This window comes from Crocuta crocuta, unplaced genomic scaffold (assembly GCF_008692635.1).
Source record: "Crocuta crocuta isolate KB4526 unplaced genomic scaffold, BGI_CrCroc_1.0 scaffold3, whole genome shotgun sequence".
Taxonomy (NCBI): Eukaryota; Metazoa; Chordata; class Mammalia; order Carnivora; family Hyaenidae; genus Crocuta; species Crocuta crocuta.
The window spans coordinates 13,168,328-13,186,871 of record NW_027529934.1 but is presented as its reverse complement, the minus strand read 5'-3'; the positions used below and the strand labels follow the sequence as shown (position 1 = coordinate 13,186,871).

The window sequence follows — 18,544 nt, the reverse complement described above, 5'->3', positions numbered from 1 at the left end:
ATAGTTCACTGTTGCCATGATTTTTGTGAAAATTTAATAGCTGTTTTCCAAAAGCTAATGTAAATAAACAATTTTTTAATGGACCTGAGACTTAAGGTGAATTTAAAGTATTATCTCTTACATAAATAGATAAGGCCTGGGCTGGTTTCCTAAGACATTTTCCCTAAACTGCTGGTTTGAGGCTCTCGTGGTAAAAATCTTATGTGTTTATTAGTATGAGAGTTGAGAAGTCAGGTCAGGATAGCAAGTAAGTCTTCTGTGTCCTAAGTCTTTATATAAGAGTATCTTTTATATTTTGAATTACCTGACAGTAGTAAAAGTTATGAAAAATATTTCTCTTTGTCTCCAGTTTCATTCATAAAATGAACACAGCAGAGTTTAAGAGTGCAACGTTCCCAAATGCAGGGCCAAGACACCTATTAGACGATAGCGTCATGGAACCCCACGCACCATCTCGAGGCCAAGCTGAAAGTTCTACTCTTTCTAGTGGAATATCAATAGGTGAGAAATAACTTCTCTGAGAGGATTCCAAGTTATATAAAATGAGACTTTTAATAAAACTCAGCTGGAAAAAAAAGTCTTTAATCCTACCATACATAGAGAAAATTTGATAAAAGCAAAGTAACAGATATAGGATCATCTTACTAGTAGCTTCTGAAGTTAATAATTCATGATGGTTTTAAAATTGCTTGATGTTTCTGACTCCAAAAGGGGAAGCATTTGAGAAATGGTGGGAAAAGAAGGTAGACTGGTTCAGTTGGTTACTTCATGCAGTTTGTTTGTAGGATGAGGGAAAAGACAGTGTTGGTATACTCGCTGTCTTTTGGATTAAGCAGCTAGTTAGATAGTGGTGCTACTGCCATAGTAGAGAAGACAAGAACAATCATTTGTAGGTGGTGAGGTATTTGTGAAGGAGGACTGGGTTTGGGGAATTAGGAATTCTGTTTTGGACATGTTTGGTCCACATGGAGTTGTCAGGTAGGTAACTGAATATGTGACTTGAACTCAGTGGGTAAGGTTAGGTTTGTAGATAGGAGTATAGGAGTTAGGACATTTATAATATCTCAGGCCATGAGATTGGTTAAGTTCACCAGGGGAGAGAATGTAAACAAATAAGAGAAGATATACTCCTATTTAGAGGTCTGATTACTTTTTTTTTAAAGATGGACCATCAAAAGAAATAGGAAGAAGGGGGATCAGTGAAGTAGCGATAAAAATCAGGGCGTGGGACCACAAAAGCCCAGTAGACAAAGTATCTCCAGGAGGAAGGAAGTATCACTGTCAAATGCAAGGAAAAAGAAAAAATGAGAATAGGAATTGATGAGTTCATTTGGCAAGATAGAAGTGTTTGGTGACCTTGGTAAGAGTTGCTTCATAGTGGAGTCCTGATTGGAGTAGCCTGGAAAATGAGAGGTGAGGAAATAGAGACAGCTACCGTGAAGGGGACCAGAAAATCGGGACCATACTGGAAAAGGAGATGAGGTTGTGAAGAATTTGTTTTTACTTCCTAAACTTGCTTATTTTCTGCATCTTTTAGATGAGCGTTTCTTTTGATAATTAGAAAAATATACAGTACTGTTTTATTTTTTAAAAGGAATAAAGGAGGAAAATGTCTTCCCTGATTAAGTACCAGCTTGGTCAAGGGCTCTTTGCCTGTTAATAGGATCATCTCAATATTGATAAGTCAGTAGAAAGAAATCCAAGAAGGAGTTCATTTTCTTAAACATACTGACTTCCTTGGGGCACCTGGGTGGCTCAGTTGATTAAGCGTCTGACTTTGGCTCAGGTCATGATCTCATGGTTCATGAGTTTGAGCCCCACTTCAGGCTGTGTGCTGACTGCTCAGAGCCTGGAGCCTGCTTTGAATTCTGTGTCTCCCTCTCTCTCTGCTCCTCCCCTGCTCGTGCTCTGTCTCTCTCTCACACAAAAAGAAAATAAACATTAAAAAAAAATTTTTAAAAACAAAACATTTGACTTCCTTAACCTTTGAGAGTCCCAAACCCTGTAAATAAAATTGATTTAGAGCTTTCCAGCACCATTCAGTTTTTTATTTCCAAAGTTCCCCCTTTGATAAATGCAAATGATTAAATGACGATAAAATTCACAAAATGCAAGACCAATTAGCCACCTAAAATACCTCTTCATTGATGCTGTAAGTGGTCTATATGCAAGTATCAACCTCAGTCTGAAAAATAATACACAGAATAATTATGCAAAAGTGAAAGGAAGAACTTTTTTCCCGTTAAAAATTTGTTACACTATGGAGTCCTGGCATGCCACTTAAATGAAAAAATAATAATTTTTAAAATCACAGCTCTCAATTAAGTATATATAATATTTGACTTTTCCCCATCATAGATTTTTTTTTAATGTTTTATTTATTTCTAGGAGAGAGAGAGAGAGAGAGGTCAGAGAGAGAGGGAGTCACAGACTCTGAAACAGGCTCCAGGCTCTGAGCTGGCAGTCAGCACAGAGCCCGACGCGGGGCTCAAACCCACGAACCACGAGATCATGACCTAAGCGAAAGTCGGACGCTTAACCGACTAAGCCACCCAGGCGCCCCCATCATAGATTTTATAATGAAAATTCTTTAGCTTATTTATGGCTTTTACTTTCCATAGATATTCTTTTTTTTTGTCACTGCAGGACAGTTACTTATCTAGTTATTTCATTCGGTTACAGTTAGTGTCTCAGTTTGTAGGCCTTTCTTTAGAACAGGAAGAGACTATTTTAATTTTTGCCTTTGTATTTATTTTTTGTTTATTCAAAGGCTATTAAGTAGGTAAGCAATAAGGATTGTTACATCCTTGTTTATAAATTAAGAACGTTAAACATAGACATTACCTTGCAAGGTTTTTGTTTTAAAGCTGTATATTCTGGAAGGAAAATAAATCTGTAACCTTAGATGTTAGGTGTTACACACACACACACACACACACACACACACACACACAATTTATAGTTACAAAAGAGTTTTTTCCTTAGTTGTGACTTTAACACATAATATCAACCTATACCATAGAGGTTTTGAGAAAGTACTGCAGACAAATTAGCCAGTGCTTGGGCCAGTGGCCTCTGTGGTTCAGATGTCTTAGATAACCTGACGTGGTCTTGCCTAGCTAAGAGAAGCATATCCACTCTGAACTGGAAAAACATATTTTATACAACTAAATCATACTAATTATGATTAATTTTTCTGTCCTTACCACATAATGTTACAAATCAACAGATGATCTAGAACACCCTCCAACCACCAGCAGAATACTTCCATTTTCTCATCTGACCCATACAACAAGAAGATTATTTCAGTGGCTATTAACTAAGCTCTTCCAGGGATAATACATAGCTAGGGCCACTCTAAATACATAGACGAGGTATTAATCCAAATATAATGCCTACCTTTTAGCTGTGTAGTTTGAGTCTCATGGAACACTGGTGTGAAAGTCTGATGGACAGTTTAACTTGATACATAAGGGACACATTATTTGGCAGTTTTATTGAGAGCCAGAATTATCTTTAAAATAACATTTAAATCAGTGTAAGCTGTGTTTTAGTCTCCAAATTTATTCTCATTTTTTTCTTTAACTAATTTAATATTTTAGCTGCTATTCTGGCCAAAGAAAAAGTTTTTACATTGTTAGCATACCATTGTTATTTCTTTTTTTTTTTAATTTAAGGATTCCTTCCTCTTCTACCTTGGCTCCTCTAAAGGCAAAAGTTGAGTGTCATTTAACTTCCTTTCTTTTTTTTTTAATGTATATTTATTTTTGAGAGAGAGAGAGAAGGAAAGAGAGGAATTTCATTAAGCTTCTTATCCTTAGGATAATAATGGGTTTTTAAAGGAATACAAAGAGAAGGAGCCTCTAAGAATTGAACAATTTATTTGTCTTAAATTATGGCAAAAATTTTTTGGTTTTTTTTTCTTTATTTTTGAGACAGAGACAGAGCACGAGTGGGGGAGGGGCAGAGAGAGAGAGAGACGCAGAATCTGAAACAGGCTCCAGGCTCTGAGCTGTCAGCACAGAACCCAATGGGGGGCTCGAACCCACAAACTGTGAGATCATTACCTGAACAGAAGTCGGACACTCTTACAGAGCTACCCAGGCGCCCCACAAAATTTTGAAAGTTTAAAGTTTTGTGTGTATGTACATTCTCTGATGGTAGAAAATTGTTTATAAACATAATGAATTTGAGCCATAAGTAGACCTACATAAATGTTTTATGCTCTTCTGTTATTTTTGGAGGTCTTGTTAACTATATTCCAGTATATTGCAGAATAAGCCTCCCAGCAGTAACACAAGAATGAAGAATTAATATGTAGACGTTCACCCACAAATAACATGATTATCACTTTATAAGTACAATTAGAGAATTTATTTTTAAAATACGAAATTCAAACTAATTCTGATGTTTAAAAGTAGAATAACTTTTGATTTTAGGTAGCAGTGATGGTTCTGAACTAAGTGAAGAAACCTCATGGCCTGCTTTTGAGAGGTAAGAAAAATTGTCCATTTGAACTGCTTGGAGCTTAGTTGGTCTTTCTTAAAAGATCATAAACATCTTAACACCTAAAATTTGTTACATATCTGTAAGGGACTCTTTATAAGCTTCCAACTGGTGGTAGAATTAGAAGTTGATATTTAAGTCTGGAATTGAGTCTTAGCTAATAAATACATGTTTAATTGGTGCCTTGACACATGTATTTGAATTTTAGTATCTTTAAAGTTATAATTTAAAAATATAATAACCAGTCATAGTAAACTTACCTACTATGTGTTTAAAGTAAAATTATTTCCTTAAATTCTGGTTCACTTAAGTAATTTTAAGGCACTTAATAGAATGGTCTACTTCATTCTCTGCTACTTTGTCAAGAGCAAAATGACTTAGTAAATTTTAAATTATACTATAAGTAAAGCAGCTTAAAATTTAAATTTAAATTGTCAGCAACTCAGAGTTTACATACAGCACAGAGATTTGTACTGAAATACTCTAGGTCTCACTCCATTCTCCTTTCTTTATGGCTTTAAGCAATAGGAGTTGTGCTCTTCCTGCAGCAAATCCTGAGCTGTATTGAGATCTTCGAGTGTAAGAGCTCCTAAAAATGTAGCCAAACAGTGCAAATAATTTATTTACTAAATGTCCATTAGGACGTTTATATTGTCTTTGGCCATTTCAGTTCTTCCATTTTCGTATTTATAAGGTGTTTGACTCTTGCCAAAATAATTGCTCCCTTTTGTATATAAATTGCATCCTAAGTTTCTAAGCAGCAGAGTGTTGTGGAGATTGAGTTTGGAGTGCCGTATTAAAATTGGTAGAGTTGAGAATAGTTACCTAACTCCCTATTAGTCACTTTTTAATAGAAAATAATTTTATTGACTATACATTTGAAATTAAACTATATTGGAATTGGAAAATTTATTTTTGTTCTTGATGAAACTTCATAACAATTTCTCTCCATTATGTGATTAAGATTTTATTTGTAAATCCAACATTTCAAAGTACTCTTAAGCCTCTCTACTCTTAATTGTCAGCGTTATCAAGTCTTGTTCTTTGTTTTGGGGGATCTTAACTTTGTTTTTTGTACACTGTTTCTCTTCCAACTTTTACATTCAGTCTCTTCATTAGGGTTTGCCTGAAATGAGAAAAACACCAGAGTTGCCTCTGGCATGCTGTCTGTACAAGTTATTTTAGTTCTTTCCCTCTAGGAAGAGCGTTATATGTTGATTATAAAGTGTATTGTAATCTTTAGATAAAAATATTGATGAGAAAAAACGTTTGTCAGTTTGAATGAGTTGTAGGTGAGTGAGTAACCGGGACGGTGTCGTGTTCAGTAATCTGTCCGTCCTCCTCCCAGCAGGTTGTTTCTGAAGACTATGTAACGGTGTTACCTTCACATCTCAAAACAGTATATTTCTTTTATGACACATGTTTTGCTTCGCAGAGGTTTGCAGCTAAAAAAATCTACTTGTGCCAAGTTTAAATCTGTGGCTCTTGGAACATTTTGAGAGCAAATTAATGCTTCCCAGCAAGATTCAGCCATGGAATAATAAAAAGTAAATAAAGAACTAGGATGTTTAAAATATTGCTTGTAGATAATGAATTTGAAAATAGTATTCTGAATGTTAAGCATATCATTACAGAGACATCAAATATGTTTGTTGCTGCCTAAGTTACTAAAGCAGTGCTTTTTGCTTTAAATAACATTTGCCAACAGTGCTACTTTTGGCTTTTCCCAGACGAAGAAGTGTTGGTGTTTCTATGTATGTGTTTTTTTCCTTTGTTAAGTATTACATGCCATTTTGGATAAATATTAATTCAAACCATTTTAATCATTTATTGGCTTCAGCATTTATTTCAGTTGATGTGGAAATAAAATAATACCTTTATTACTCAGCTCGTCTCTTTTATTAGTTTTCTTAGATTTAATGTAAAGGATAGAGAGGAAAATAAAATGTTTAGGCCACATTAACTTTAAATTTACAGCCCACATTGTTTTTAGGTGTCTTCATAGGGACATAAAAAAATTATTTATTATAAATCCAGATACCATTTTTGAACTGGAATCCAAGAACTGGATTAGAAACAAAAGGATTTTTGAAGTCTTTTCCAGGTTTTGAAAATATTGGTAGTAAATAACCCTTTCATTATTTTAGCAGATTTATGAAAGCAAATGTATATAAAATGTATGGTATATACTAACACCTGTAAGTATTTCTAGAGTCAGTAGTAGAAGAAAACATTTTTTTTTTTAATCTATGCTGCATGCTTAAGAAAGAGGAGCAACCACCTACTATCTTTTTGTAGAATTTAGGAAGCTATATTACGGGAAGAAATTATATTGTTCTAGGTATCAATGATTGTGTGAATAAAAGCATATGTAATATATACAATTTATAATGGAATCCAACAGGAACAGATTATACCATTCTCTCGGGCCGGTGACACGCGTGGCACGAAATGGCTATCGAAGCCACATGAAGGCCAGCAGGTACAATCCCCCTGCACCCAGGGGCCACAGAACTCCCCTCTGGTGGTGGTGATTGGCTTAACGGGTATAATCTCACAGTGTCTCTGTTCTTTCTCAGCTAATTGGTTAATAAACTAAAAAAGTATCTAGGAAAATGTTCTTTCCTAGATTTAATCTAGAGAGAAATTTGGACTTCTCTTTCTGTTCCACTGAGCTAATTGCAAAATAATTCCAAGTTGGTAGCCTTGTAACCGCATAGGTCTTTCCAGTGCTGCTAGTTATTGGATAAGCAATACAAAAATCCGCTTATTATACAAAGGCTACTGTCAGAGCATTTACTTTGCTAATAAGTCTCCATTCATTTTGTCTTTATTAAGAATTTTTTAGATAAACTGCAGATCTGGAATTTGGACAAGTTATATCAGTAGATAATTATTCATTTCAACTCTTGTTTGTTGGATGGTTTATGTAGTTAAACCAGGGCTCTTTCTGCACCATATTAGCTGCAGAAGGAAATGAGAATGTTAGACTGATTGGGGGCTGAAGGTTAGGGGTAATAGGTAATCAGCCACCTCATACTGCAACAAAATAGCCAACTTCAGAAGTGAACTTTATATCAATTTGGTGTCTAATTTCTTTATGTATACCTCCCTGAATATAAATAGCTCTAACATGAAATTTCTAGTGGTCTCTAGGTTTTTAAGTCACTTTGAAGACACCTAAATAATCATAAAGGGATAAACTGGCAAACTTTACAGTTTTCTTCTGTGTTGTAGGAATTCTGCAGATCATGTCAGATTACCAGAGAACAGATTAAGTTATTCTTGTTTTAAATGTAGGACCTTAAGTCCATTGGGAAGAGATATATTTAAATGTTTGGTTATTTTGTGATAGTTTTCTTAAGATTTTTGAAAAGGAAATCTTGAGTTTTGGAGTTATTCCTTCCTTAGAAAGCTGTTAGGCTATAAGGCTATAATCAAACACGCATTGACAGCGATTAAATGTCATTAAAATTTATTGCCGTATGCTAGTTTTTTAAATATGTTGTTATGGCCTGTATTACTTCTCTCACCTATTTTAGAATTAAATTAAGCATGGGTTTTCTTTTTCCTTTCCTCCTTTTTTTGAGCTTCTGCTATTTTTATTTAGAGCTTTGTATGCTTAAACACTTTTAACAAAAAGAATCCTCATCTTTCCTACCAGGACTTAGGTAGGAAATTTCTAATGGGGAGAAAAGTTTACAGCAGTGATGCAATGTGGCATGTTAAGAAGAAGTCTTAAAACCTTAATTTAATCTTCACTGAAGCGAATTGCTCTATTCTGTCTAAATTATACTTGTTCAAGTACATCATAAAGTGTGTGTTTTAGCCATCTGCTGACTTTAATAACTTCCTGATTAAGCTTTTGTAACAGTGTATAAATTTCAGATCAGTAAACCTTTATCATTGTCAGTGTCTTCTTGTTCTGAACACAGTAACAAAGTTTTAAAATGAAGAGTAATTACATTTCATTTAAGTACCTACTTTGTAACTACTGTACACAAAAGCTCTTACACTTTCTTTTTTCATTCCTTTGTTCTAGTTCTGCAGAATCAGAAGATTTGGCAGTACATTTATATCCAGGAGCTGTTACTATTCAAGGTGTTCTCAGAAGAAAAACTTTGTTAAAAGAAGGCAAAAAGCCTACAGTAAGATCTTATTACATTATATTTTAACACACCTCTAAAAATATGCAAATGTATAGGGCCCTAAAAAATATGAAGACAGTTGAAATAAAACCAGATACGTAGTTCACTTGAAATAATTTAAAACACACATTTGCCTCACCGTGTTTCTTAATTTAGACTTCAGTTGAATCATTCACTTAGGGTGTTTATATCAAGGTGCTCCTGTTCCCTCAGTCCCCTAATGTAGTTCTTACATGAAACCATTTCTCAGGGAAACGAAAATATATGCTGTTATGAAGTATTTTAGTAATAAGTTGAGGAAAAGTAAAGAATAGAGAGTAACGACCCTAAAAAATGGAATTCAGCTAATTTTGTTTTGTCCTAACTTGTTTTTTTAAATCTCTGTAATGTACTTTTATTTTCCTTCATGAAATGAAATCCAGATATTAAATGTCCTCCAAACCATAGTTATATTTTTTAAAAAGTGATAAAAGTTTGTGGCACAAAGCCTTTTTACATAACATAGAAGTTTCTTCTTCCCCAGCAGCAGCGACTAGTTTGACTACTAAAAAAAGAAGATTTTTTTTTTCCCTCAAATAACGGTATAATTTCTCTAGTTTGGAATTAAAACTTCAACATATATCCAAACGTGACACTTTTGAAGATATGAAGGCTTCTTAAAACATAAAAATGGTTTGCATCTAAGTAATCTGATTTTGCTGCCTGTGTTACAGTAAACTTCAGGCACTTGCAGTGAGGAAGCTATCGTAGGCCAGCTGGCACACGAGGAGTAGTGTGTTAGGTGAGCCGTTCCTACACTATTGTGCACCAAATGCTAGAAATAGAGCCACAAACAAGATGAGGCAAAGTGCCTGCCCTGTGGGGATGACAGTCCAGTGAACGTGAGCCCTGAAATAAGGTAATGGGATGGTGAATGAGAAGGTGAGGAGAGTTACCGGCCCAGTAAGGCCTCCGAGCTGTCATGTGAGTGAGGAAGGGGAGTTAGCCATGTGAGGGTCTCCAGTTCAAGGAGGCAAGAAGACCCATGTGGCTGAGGCACGGAAGGTGGAGGAGGCAAAGTCAGAACGGTTAGCATTGCTTGATGAGGTATTTGACGCAGTGTGTGAGAGAGCTTGGAAGTGAAGGTGGCATCTGGGTTTGGGGCTGAGCCGGATGGATTTTGGGGACGTTTATTGAAATAGGGAAAGTTTTTTCCAAGAGGGGGCTGGTCAGTCTTGGCTAATTTCACTTTATCCATTTAAGTGGCGATGTCAGCTTGGCTCTAAAAAGTACAGTTCAGAAGTTCAGCAGAGAGGTGGTGGCCAGAGATAGAGATTCGGGACTTGTTAGCATACAGATGGTATTTGAAGTACAGGACCGGAAGAGACAGATTATCTCTGAAGAAAGTATAGCTGGAGAAGAAAAGAAGTCTGGGGATAGAACTCTGTAGCATGTAAAGTTCTGCTCTAAGAAGAGCAGAGAGGAGAACGAAGGCACTGTTAATCAGAGAAGTGTAGCAGATAAAGTAGTTCTAGAAAGAAACGGCCAACTGTGTTGACAGTTGCTAAGAGTTGACAATGACAAGAACAGAGGCTTTGGGAGCGCCTGGGTGGCTCGGTTGGTTAAGCTTCTGCCTTTTGGTTTCAGCTCAGGTCATGATCTCACAGCTTTGTGGGTTCAAGCCCCACATTGGACTCTTCTGTGCGAGCAGCGCAGAGCTTCCTAGGGATTCTCTTTCTCCCTCTCTTGCTGCCCTTCCCTCACTCACGCTGTTCATGTCTCTGTCAAAATAAATAAACTTTTAAAAATTAGGAAAAAATAGAACAGAGGCTTTGATAAAATGTCCGTGATCAGTGACCTTGACAGCTGCAGCCTAACTGAAAGTAAGTGGAGGAGAAAATAGGCAAGATAGAAGTAGAGTCAGGAATTAGAGACACCTTGCAGGAAGTTACAGGAGCAGAGAACTTGGGTGCTGTCTGGTGGGGCAGGGAATGGGACAGTGGAAGGGCTTTCAAAGATGAGAATGCTATTAAGCCTCATCTGTGTCATGATGGTAGAGGGAGAGAAATCAAAATACACTGGCGAGGGAGTGAATTACAAGGGCAGATTTCTTGAGGAAGTGAGAGTAGGAAGCTAGGGTGTGAAAAGAGTGGAATTTCTCCTTTGATAGAAGCAGCGTTAACTGTTCTGTTGTAGCAGGAAGAAAGGCTGAGTATGTGGGTTTACAAACAGGTGGTTAGATGGAACTGGCCTGGGAAAATGAGGCAGTCCTCACTAGATTTCAGCTCGTTTCCTCTGGGAAGTGTGCAGTGCTGTAGTGAGAGGGTGGAGTAGTACAGATTTTAAGACAAGGAATGAAATGGTTGTCTCTGGAGAGAAAGAGTGTAATGGCTTGATGGGATAAGAGTGAAGTGCTGTCGATCTCTATTTGAGATTGCTGGTTATCATTTTATCAGTTGGCACAATTATGTGATTTCTTCAACAATATTCGGTTATTGTAATGTGCCAAGTAATCAGATGGTTCGATTGAAAAAGGGCTAGGGCTATGTCAGGAGAGGGAATAGTGAGATGCAGGTATTTGGAAGGGAACGGATATATGCTAGACCATGTGGTACTGGCTGCATATGGAGAGGGGGATGGAGGGGACAGGGCAGGGAGGCAGTGGCAACACTAGATAGTGGTAAAAAAGTGGTATGATTTTTTGATGAAACCTAAGTAGTAGTGGGGCGCCTGGGTGGCTCAGTCGGTTAAGCATCCGACTTCCGCTCAGGTCATGATCTCACGGTTCAGGAGTTCAAGCCCTCATCAGTCTCACTGCTGTCAGCCTGTCAGCACGGGGCCCACGTTGGATCCTCTGTCCCTCTCTGCCTTCCCCGCTTCCATTCTCTCTCTCCACTTACTCAATAGACAAACAAACAAACAAGAAAGTAGTAGTAGAGTATATTCAGTGAAAGTGACAGGAATGTTGGAGATACAGATTTCAGAAGTGATGCAACTCTTTACGATTCAGCCAAGGTGACTGGAGTGGAGTGGAGCTAGTGGTCATCAGCCCTAAGAAAGTAAAGAAACTGAGAAGCCGGTAGTGGTATATTCATGTGTTTGTCTTTGCAGGTAGCATCATGGACAAAGTATTGGGCAGCTTTGTGTGGGACACAACTTTTTTACTATGCTGCCAAATCTCTAAAAGCTACAGAAAGAAAACATGTAAGTATTCCTCCTCTAAACTGGTTTAAGCTAAACTAAAATTCCTCCTCTTTGTGATTGTAAAGAAAGTAGTCTGAATGGAATGTGGCAAGTTGGGTTTTTCCCACATTCTAATCCAGAAGTTCTTCCATCTATTACTCGTGTAAGTGATGTGGTAGAATGATTTTTTTTAGGAATACCATTCCAAAGAAAGTCTTGGAATACCTTCCATGTTTAGAATAAATTTCTTTTTTTGAATGCTATTTTTCCACTGAAAGATCAAAAGTGCACATTACCAATATCTATCTTGGCATCAAAACCTTCCCACGCCTGCTTTTCTTATTCAGAAAATAATTTGAAAATTATTGCTTTGGAGTCTCAGTTCATAATATGTAAAATGTGAAAAATGGGGACCTTCATCTCATGTTCCTACCACCTTGATCTCTGATGGGGTGACTTTTCCCAGCAGTGAAGAGGGACGGCAGTTCCTGTGCTTGCTGCAGTCCACTGTCTTGTGTTGCACATTACTTAGAAGCCTCTCAGTGCTCTTTTCTCCAAATGTGAAGTCTTGCTATAAATCTTTTTTGCATGCTGTTTTGTTTTTACATGCTAGTGATACGCTCTTTGAAAGGAAGACGTTTTCCATGTTGCATTAATCAAATCCCCTTGAGGAGAATTTTATTTCTAAGTCATGTATCTTGTGGGGAAATTAAATGGTTTACCATACTGAGGTAAAGCCACTAAAAAAAAGATCAAGTCCTTTTACTACATATAAATTACCCAACATTGCGTAATTCAGAGAAGCTTTTCTTTATTCTTACAGTTTGAGATTTTTGCAATCAAACCAGAGGTGTGGAAGAGTATATTTTTGGTCTAAATGAATGATGTAAGTGCCTGATCACCTCCTTTCCTTATTAACCACACCCACACCTGTTAGTGCCCTGCTCTGCCTTCGGACTTACTGTACACGTTTCCTTAAACAGTGTTGCTTTATTTTTTTAACTGTGCCTGAATGGAATCATAAATTTTAAAGTTTTGGCTTTTTTGCCCATTGTTGTCTTATAATTATTTACATATAGTCCTCACATTGAAATAAAGGACTGTTTTTTGTGTTCTGGTCAAAGTGACTAAGCTCATTCATCCACCAAAGTTACATAAGCTCATTCCACCAGAACATTTTGCAGAGTAATTGCTATCTATCCTCAAAGGGAGGAAAAAAGGTTGCTGTAGCTAAATTAAATCCTTTATCCTCAGATATAGTTAACTCTTCCCATAGCCACTGGGAGATGCTTGCCTCAGTTTCACTTAGTTGATGATTATAAAGTAGCTGTTCAAAATGAAATGTTTTTTGTTTTTTCCTAACTCTGATTAGAAAGAAGCCAAATGAAATTAGAGCATAGTGGCCTGTGAGAAAATCACATTGAGTGCCTGGGAAGTGAACTATATTCCTAACCTTTTTAAATGAAAACTGTTAAGATTAAAGAAGGTATTATTAGAACAACATAGAGTATACCAGAGACAGGGTCATGTTTCTTTTGTAGTATCAACTTTAGAAGAAATGTGGCACGGGACTAAACGCAGTGAATGAAAAACTTCAAAGTCATTTTCAAGCAAAATTAAAATATGAATTGGAAGAAAATATTGGCACTATATAAGCAATAGATAAAGGATTAAAATCTGTTCTATAAGCACAGCACCACCTATGTACTATTCTTGCCAAAAATTTAGCCTGAATCTAATCATGAAGAAACAATCAAATCCAGATTGTGGGACGTTTTACAAGAAAGCTGGCTTGGTAGTTGGAGGACTTGGTGGGGGAGGGGCAAGAGGGCGTCACAGGTTAGACTGAAGAGTCTGAGAAACAAATGCAGTGTGTTGTGTACTTTGGTTGAATCCTGGAGGTGATTTTCTTGTTTCTTTAAACTACAAAGGTCTTAATTGGGACAATTGAAGAAATTTAAATATGAACTTTATAAATGATGTGTCAGATTTCTTAGATCCTTACACTGTGGTTATACAGAAATGCATTCTTAGACTCTACATGCTGAAATATTTAGGACTCCATGTTATGATGTCTGTAGGTCAAAGAGATCAAACAAATGCACAAAATGTAGATATGTGGGTTACCACTGGCATTCTTTCCACTTCTCTGTAGTTTCAACCTTTCAAAATTAAAAGCTTGGAGGGGGAAAAAAGTCACTAATGAAAATATGCCGGTTCATATATGTCTATAAATGCTGAGGGAAGAAATCGGGAAGCCTACAAACCTATATTTTATTACTCTCTATACTTTTTCCCCTACGAGAAACAGAATAGGCTTGGCAGGGTAGAGTAACTAGAGAGAGGGAAGAGGACTCCAATTATTTCTATATTTTTGAATGTTTTAAAATGAAAACACTCACTGTAAAAATATTTTTAATGGAAGTTTATTCATTGTGAAGAAATTTCTGCAGGTATGTTTGAACCTATCTCTGTGTGGTACAGAATGAATAAATATTGTTCAGTTAGTTAATTTTTAAAAACCAAGACTGCACCTGAAAAGAAATCTGTGACAAAACTAAAGACCTTCTTCAACTCAGAATAAAACAGAAGGAGAAAAAAGGAGAAAGAAGAGATAAATAGAAGATGAAATACAAATGGCTAATAAACATGAAAGGATGATCGACCTCATTAGCTATCAAAAGTGCAGATTAAAAAGATGCCCTTTTTTACTTTTAGGCAAAAAAGTTTATAAAGAGTGGACCATACAGCATTGGGTATGACGTAGGGAAATACGGACTGTTATTTGCAGAAATTTAAATTGGTATTGTTTTTCTGGTGGGCAGACCTAGTCAGTATTTAACTTAATTATAACCAGCGATTCCTTATCTGAGAATGTGGCCTGTGGAAATCCTTGAACATGTGCACAAAGATACCTATGGAAGAATATTCCCATGGTGCTTATAATAGCAGAAAATACTCGCTCAAAATACATATCACTAAGGAAATACTGACAAGTGAAAACCACAAGTCAGAGTATATATGTGCCCCCATTAGTACAGATGACCCTTGAACAGCTAGGTTAGAACACCTACCCTGGGTCCCTCCCACCCCCGTGCAGTTGAAAATCCAGCTCTCTACAAATTAGCTCCCAACAGCCTGCTGTTGATCAAAAGCTTTACCAATAACATAAAGAGCTTATCGACATATTTTGTATATTGTATGTGTTATATGATGTTTTCTTACAATAAAGGAAGCTAGGGGAGAAATGTTAATAAAATCATAAGGAAAAAAATACACTTACTCTGTTTATCCAAAAACTGCATATAAGTGGACCTGTGCAGTTCAAACCTATGTTCAAGGGTCAGCTGTATATAAAAACCCAACAGCATCAAAAAAAAAGTCTTTGTTGGTGCCTGGGTGGCTGATTGGGTTAAGCATCTGACTTTGGCTCAGGCCATGATCTCACTGCTTGTGAGTTCGAGCCCCACATCGGGCTCTGTGCTGACAGCTCAGAGCCTGGAGCCTGCTTCAGATTCTGTGTCCCTCTCTGTCTCTGACTCTCTGTCTGTCTCTCTCCCTCAAAAATAAACATTAAAAAAATAAAGTCTTTGGTGTAAATGCATAGACAAGGGTCCAGAGGGCTCACCCTGAATGGAGATGAATTTTGGAAAGTGGGATGGGATTCAGCTAGTGGTCAAGGGGCACTTGTACCCTTATATGCTTTGGCCCTCTATGCAAAGAGACTTCTATTGCTTGAGGTACTTTTTTTTTTTTTTTCCTTTTTAGGGTTAGGAAAAGAACATTGGAAAATCATGCTGTCTGCATTGACATAAATTATAAGCTGTCAAATCAGCAGTTCTAGAGTAATGCCAATTTCATTCTTGATAGTATTAGAACTTTGTAATTAGTTTTCATTTTTGTAGCACACATGTTACAAGTAATGTGCTATGTTCATACTTTTGCCCATTACTTTAAAATTGTGAAACATATACAAAAGAAGATGTGTGGTATATATGTACATTTAAAGAGTAATAAAGTGAATGCCTTTAAAACTCTCCACCCAGCGTAAGAAACAGTCTTCGTGAAACCATCCACATCTTCCCAGAGAGCATCTTTTTCCTTCCTTCCAGCCTGTCACTGTTCTGAATTTACATTAATTATTGCTTTTTTTTTTTTTTACCATATAGATTTCCTTAACACATTGTTTCATTTTTTAACTATACCTGAATGGATTCACATATATAGTCTGAAGCGCTACCTTTTCTGCTTAATCCTATATTGTTGAGATTCGTCCCTGTTGATGCATATAGCTGTACTTGTTTCTTTCCCAATTGAATAGTATAAATCCACAAAATGTATTCATCATTCTACTGTTGATAGGTATTTAGTTTCCAGTTTTCTGCTGTATCTAGCAGTGCCACTGTGAATATTTTTGTGCATATATTTTCTAGCAATACAGATGTTCAGCTTGACAAGAAAATGCCAAATTGCTTTACACACTCACCAGTAGCAGAGTGCGTTTGAGGCTCCTCATTGTTACACACCTTCACCATACTTGTCGTTACCAGGCTTTTAAATTTTGGCTAATCTAGCAAATATGAAATGGCACATCATGATTTTAATTTATATACCCCTGATTGCTTAATGAGTTTTGACATTTTTGTGCAGAATATCTGAGTAAATATTTTGCCTATTAAGTGATATGTTTTCTAGTGAATTGGTAAAAGTTCTTTTATATATTCTGGATACTGATTTATTAGTAGTTATGTGTTGCAAATATCTTCTTCCAGTTTGACTTGTTTTTCAAACTTTGTGATGTCTTTTAATGGAGAGTTCTTAATTTTGAAATAATAAAATTTATCTTTCCCTTTATGGGTAGTATCTGAGTCATGTTTTAAACATTCTTCTCTAACCTGGGATCATTAAGATATTCTCCTGTGTTTACTACTAATTTAGTTTTGCATTTTGCTTTAAAATCATTGATCTACCTGGAGTCAGAGACGTGTGTGCATGTGCACACACCCGCAAAGGAAGGAAGGAGAGAGAAAGATGTGATGTGAAATAGGCATTCGTCTTCATGATTTTTCTACGTAGATAAACAATTTTCCTGGCATCAATTATTGAACAGTTCATTCTTCTTCACCAGCCTGCAGAGCCCACTCTTGTCATATAAATTTGTATCTCTATGCCCATATTGCTCTCTTCCACTTCCATTGTCCTGTCCCTTCCTGTCCCAGTAGCCGTGGTCTCAAATAATAGAGCTTTATGAGTCTTGATGTTTATCAGGCCAGGTCCTACCTAATTGTCCTCAGAAGTATATTGGCTATTTCTCCTCCTTTGCTCTTGCGCATAAATTTTAGTATCAGCTTATCAAGTTCCATGTAAAACACTATTGAAATTTTTATTGAAATGACACTAAATCTATAGATCAGTTCAGGGAGAATTGATATCTATACAGATCACACCTTTTTCTTTGTCTCATGGTATTTCTTTATTGATTTATGGCTTCTTGAATACTTTTTGAACTGTTCTACTTTCCTGTATGCCTTGTTACATGTATTGCTAGGTATCTTTCTTATAAATGACTATTAAATTTCTCGTGTATAGAATTACAGTTGCCTTTCATACTGATCTTTTCCAAACATTCTTGCTAATCATGCTTATCAGTTTACTAGATTCGAGTGTATTTTATGTGTTAATATTATCACCTGTGAGTAATGGCAGTTTTATTACTTCCTTACTCTTACACCTTTTATTTCCTCTTTGTTGTTATGCTGTTGTGCTGACTAGGTCATCAAATTCTGTGTTGAGTAGAAGTAGCAGTGGTGGGCATCCTTGTCTTGATACTGATTTTGAAATATTTTTAGACTTTTACCCTTGAGAGTGTATATTGCAGGGTTTTGATTTGGGGCTTTTTTTTCTCTTGCCTGCTTTGTTTTGGTTTGGGTTTTAAGCAGGGTTTGTTTGTTTGCTTGGTGGGTACTCTTCATTGAATTAGAAAGTTCCATTCTACTCCTCCTATTATAAGCATGCATTCTATTTTACCAAATGCTTTTATTTTTCATCAACTGAGTTGAGCATATTTTTTCTTTTTTAACCTGTTAATATGGTGATATTAGTAATTTTAGTAATATGGTGATTTTAGTAATTTTTCTAGAAATTAAAAAAAATTTTCTAAAGTTGAACTAATCTTACTGCCTTGAAAAAAACCCAACTTAGTTGCATTATTTGGTTTCTAACATTAAACCAACCTCACATTCCTCAGCTAAATCCAGTTTGGCCATCATATGTCAGCTTTTTTATACACTAATATTTAATATTTTTCATTTGTGTTCATGAATGAGATTAACCTAATTTTCTGTTCTTTTATAACAACTCTTTTTTTATTACATTTATTTCACTTTATGTATAACTTTAAAAACAAGAATAGAAAAGTAGCAAGCATACCAAGAATACCTTTTTTTGAGAAATACAAGTAAGAATATATTATTAAGAATTGTCTGACAGCACTGCTGACTTAGTAAATCATCAGGTTTAAGATAACACCCCCATTAAATTGTACACGTTAAACTTACACAGTTGTGTGTTAATTACATCTCAGTAAAGCTGGGTGAGAAAAGATAACAGCTTGATTAAAATGCAGGTGTGTTTGCTATAAGCAAGGGGTGAATGGTAACATAGTAAGGAACAGAAAAAAACAACATAGGTGAATTTATCAAACCCAGCAAAAGGTCATGCTTTTTGGT

The 18,544-nt window shown here is 36.1% G+C and overlaps 1 protein-coding gene across 8 annotated transcripts in view; it reads left to right on the top strand.

Moving 5' to 3' along the window:
• The window catches only part of RALGPS2 (Ral GEF with PH domain and SH3 binding motif 2), a 149,444-nt gene that overhangs the window by 120,565 nt on the left and 10,335 nt on the right, over window positions 1-18,544 (top strand). For 5 of the 8 annotated variants that reach the window (XM_077763305.1, XM_077763303.1, XM_077763300.1 and 2 more), the window contains 5 exons: window positions 350-501; window positions 4,440-4,494; window positions 6,911-6,988; window positions 8,549-8,654; window positions 11,745-11,837. In XM_077763305.1, the coding sequence (XP_077619431.1) occupies window positions 350-501; window positions 4,440-4,494; window positions 6,911-6,988; window positions 8,549-8,654; window positions 11,745-11,837 (484 nt within the window). The other 3 variants (XM_077763307.1, XM_077763306.1, XM_077763308.1) reach the window with 2 other exon arrangements.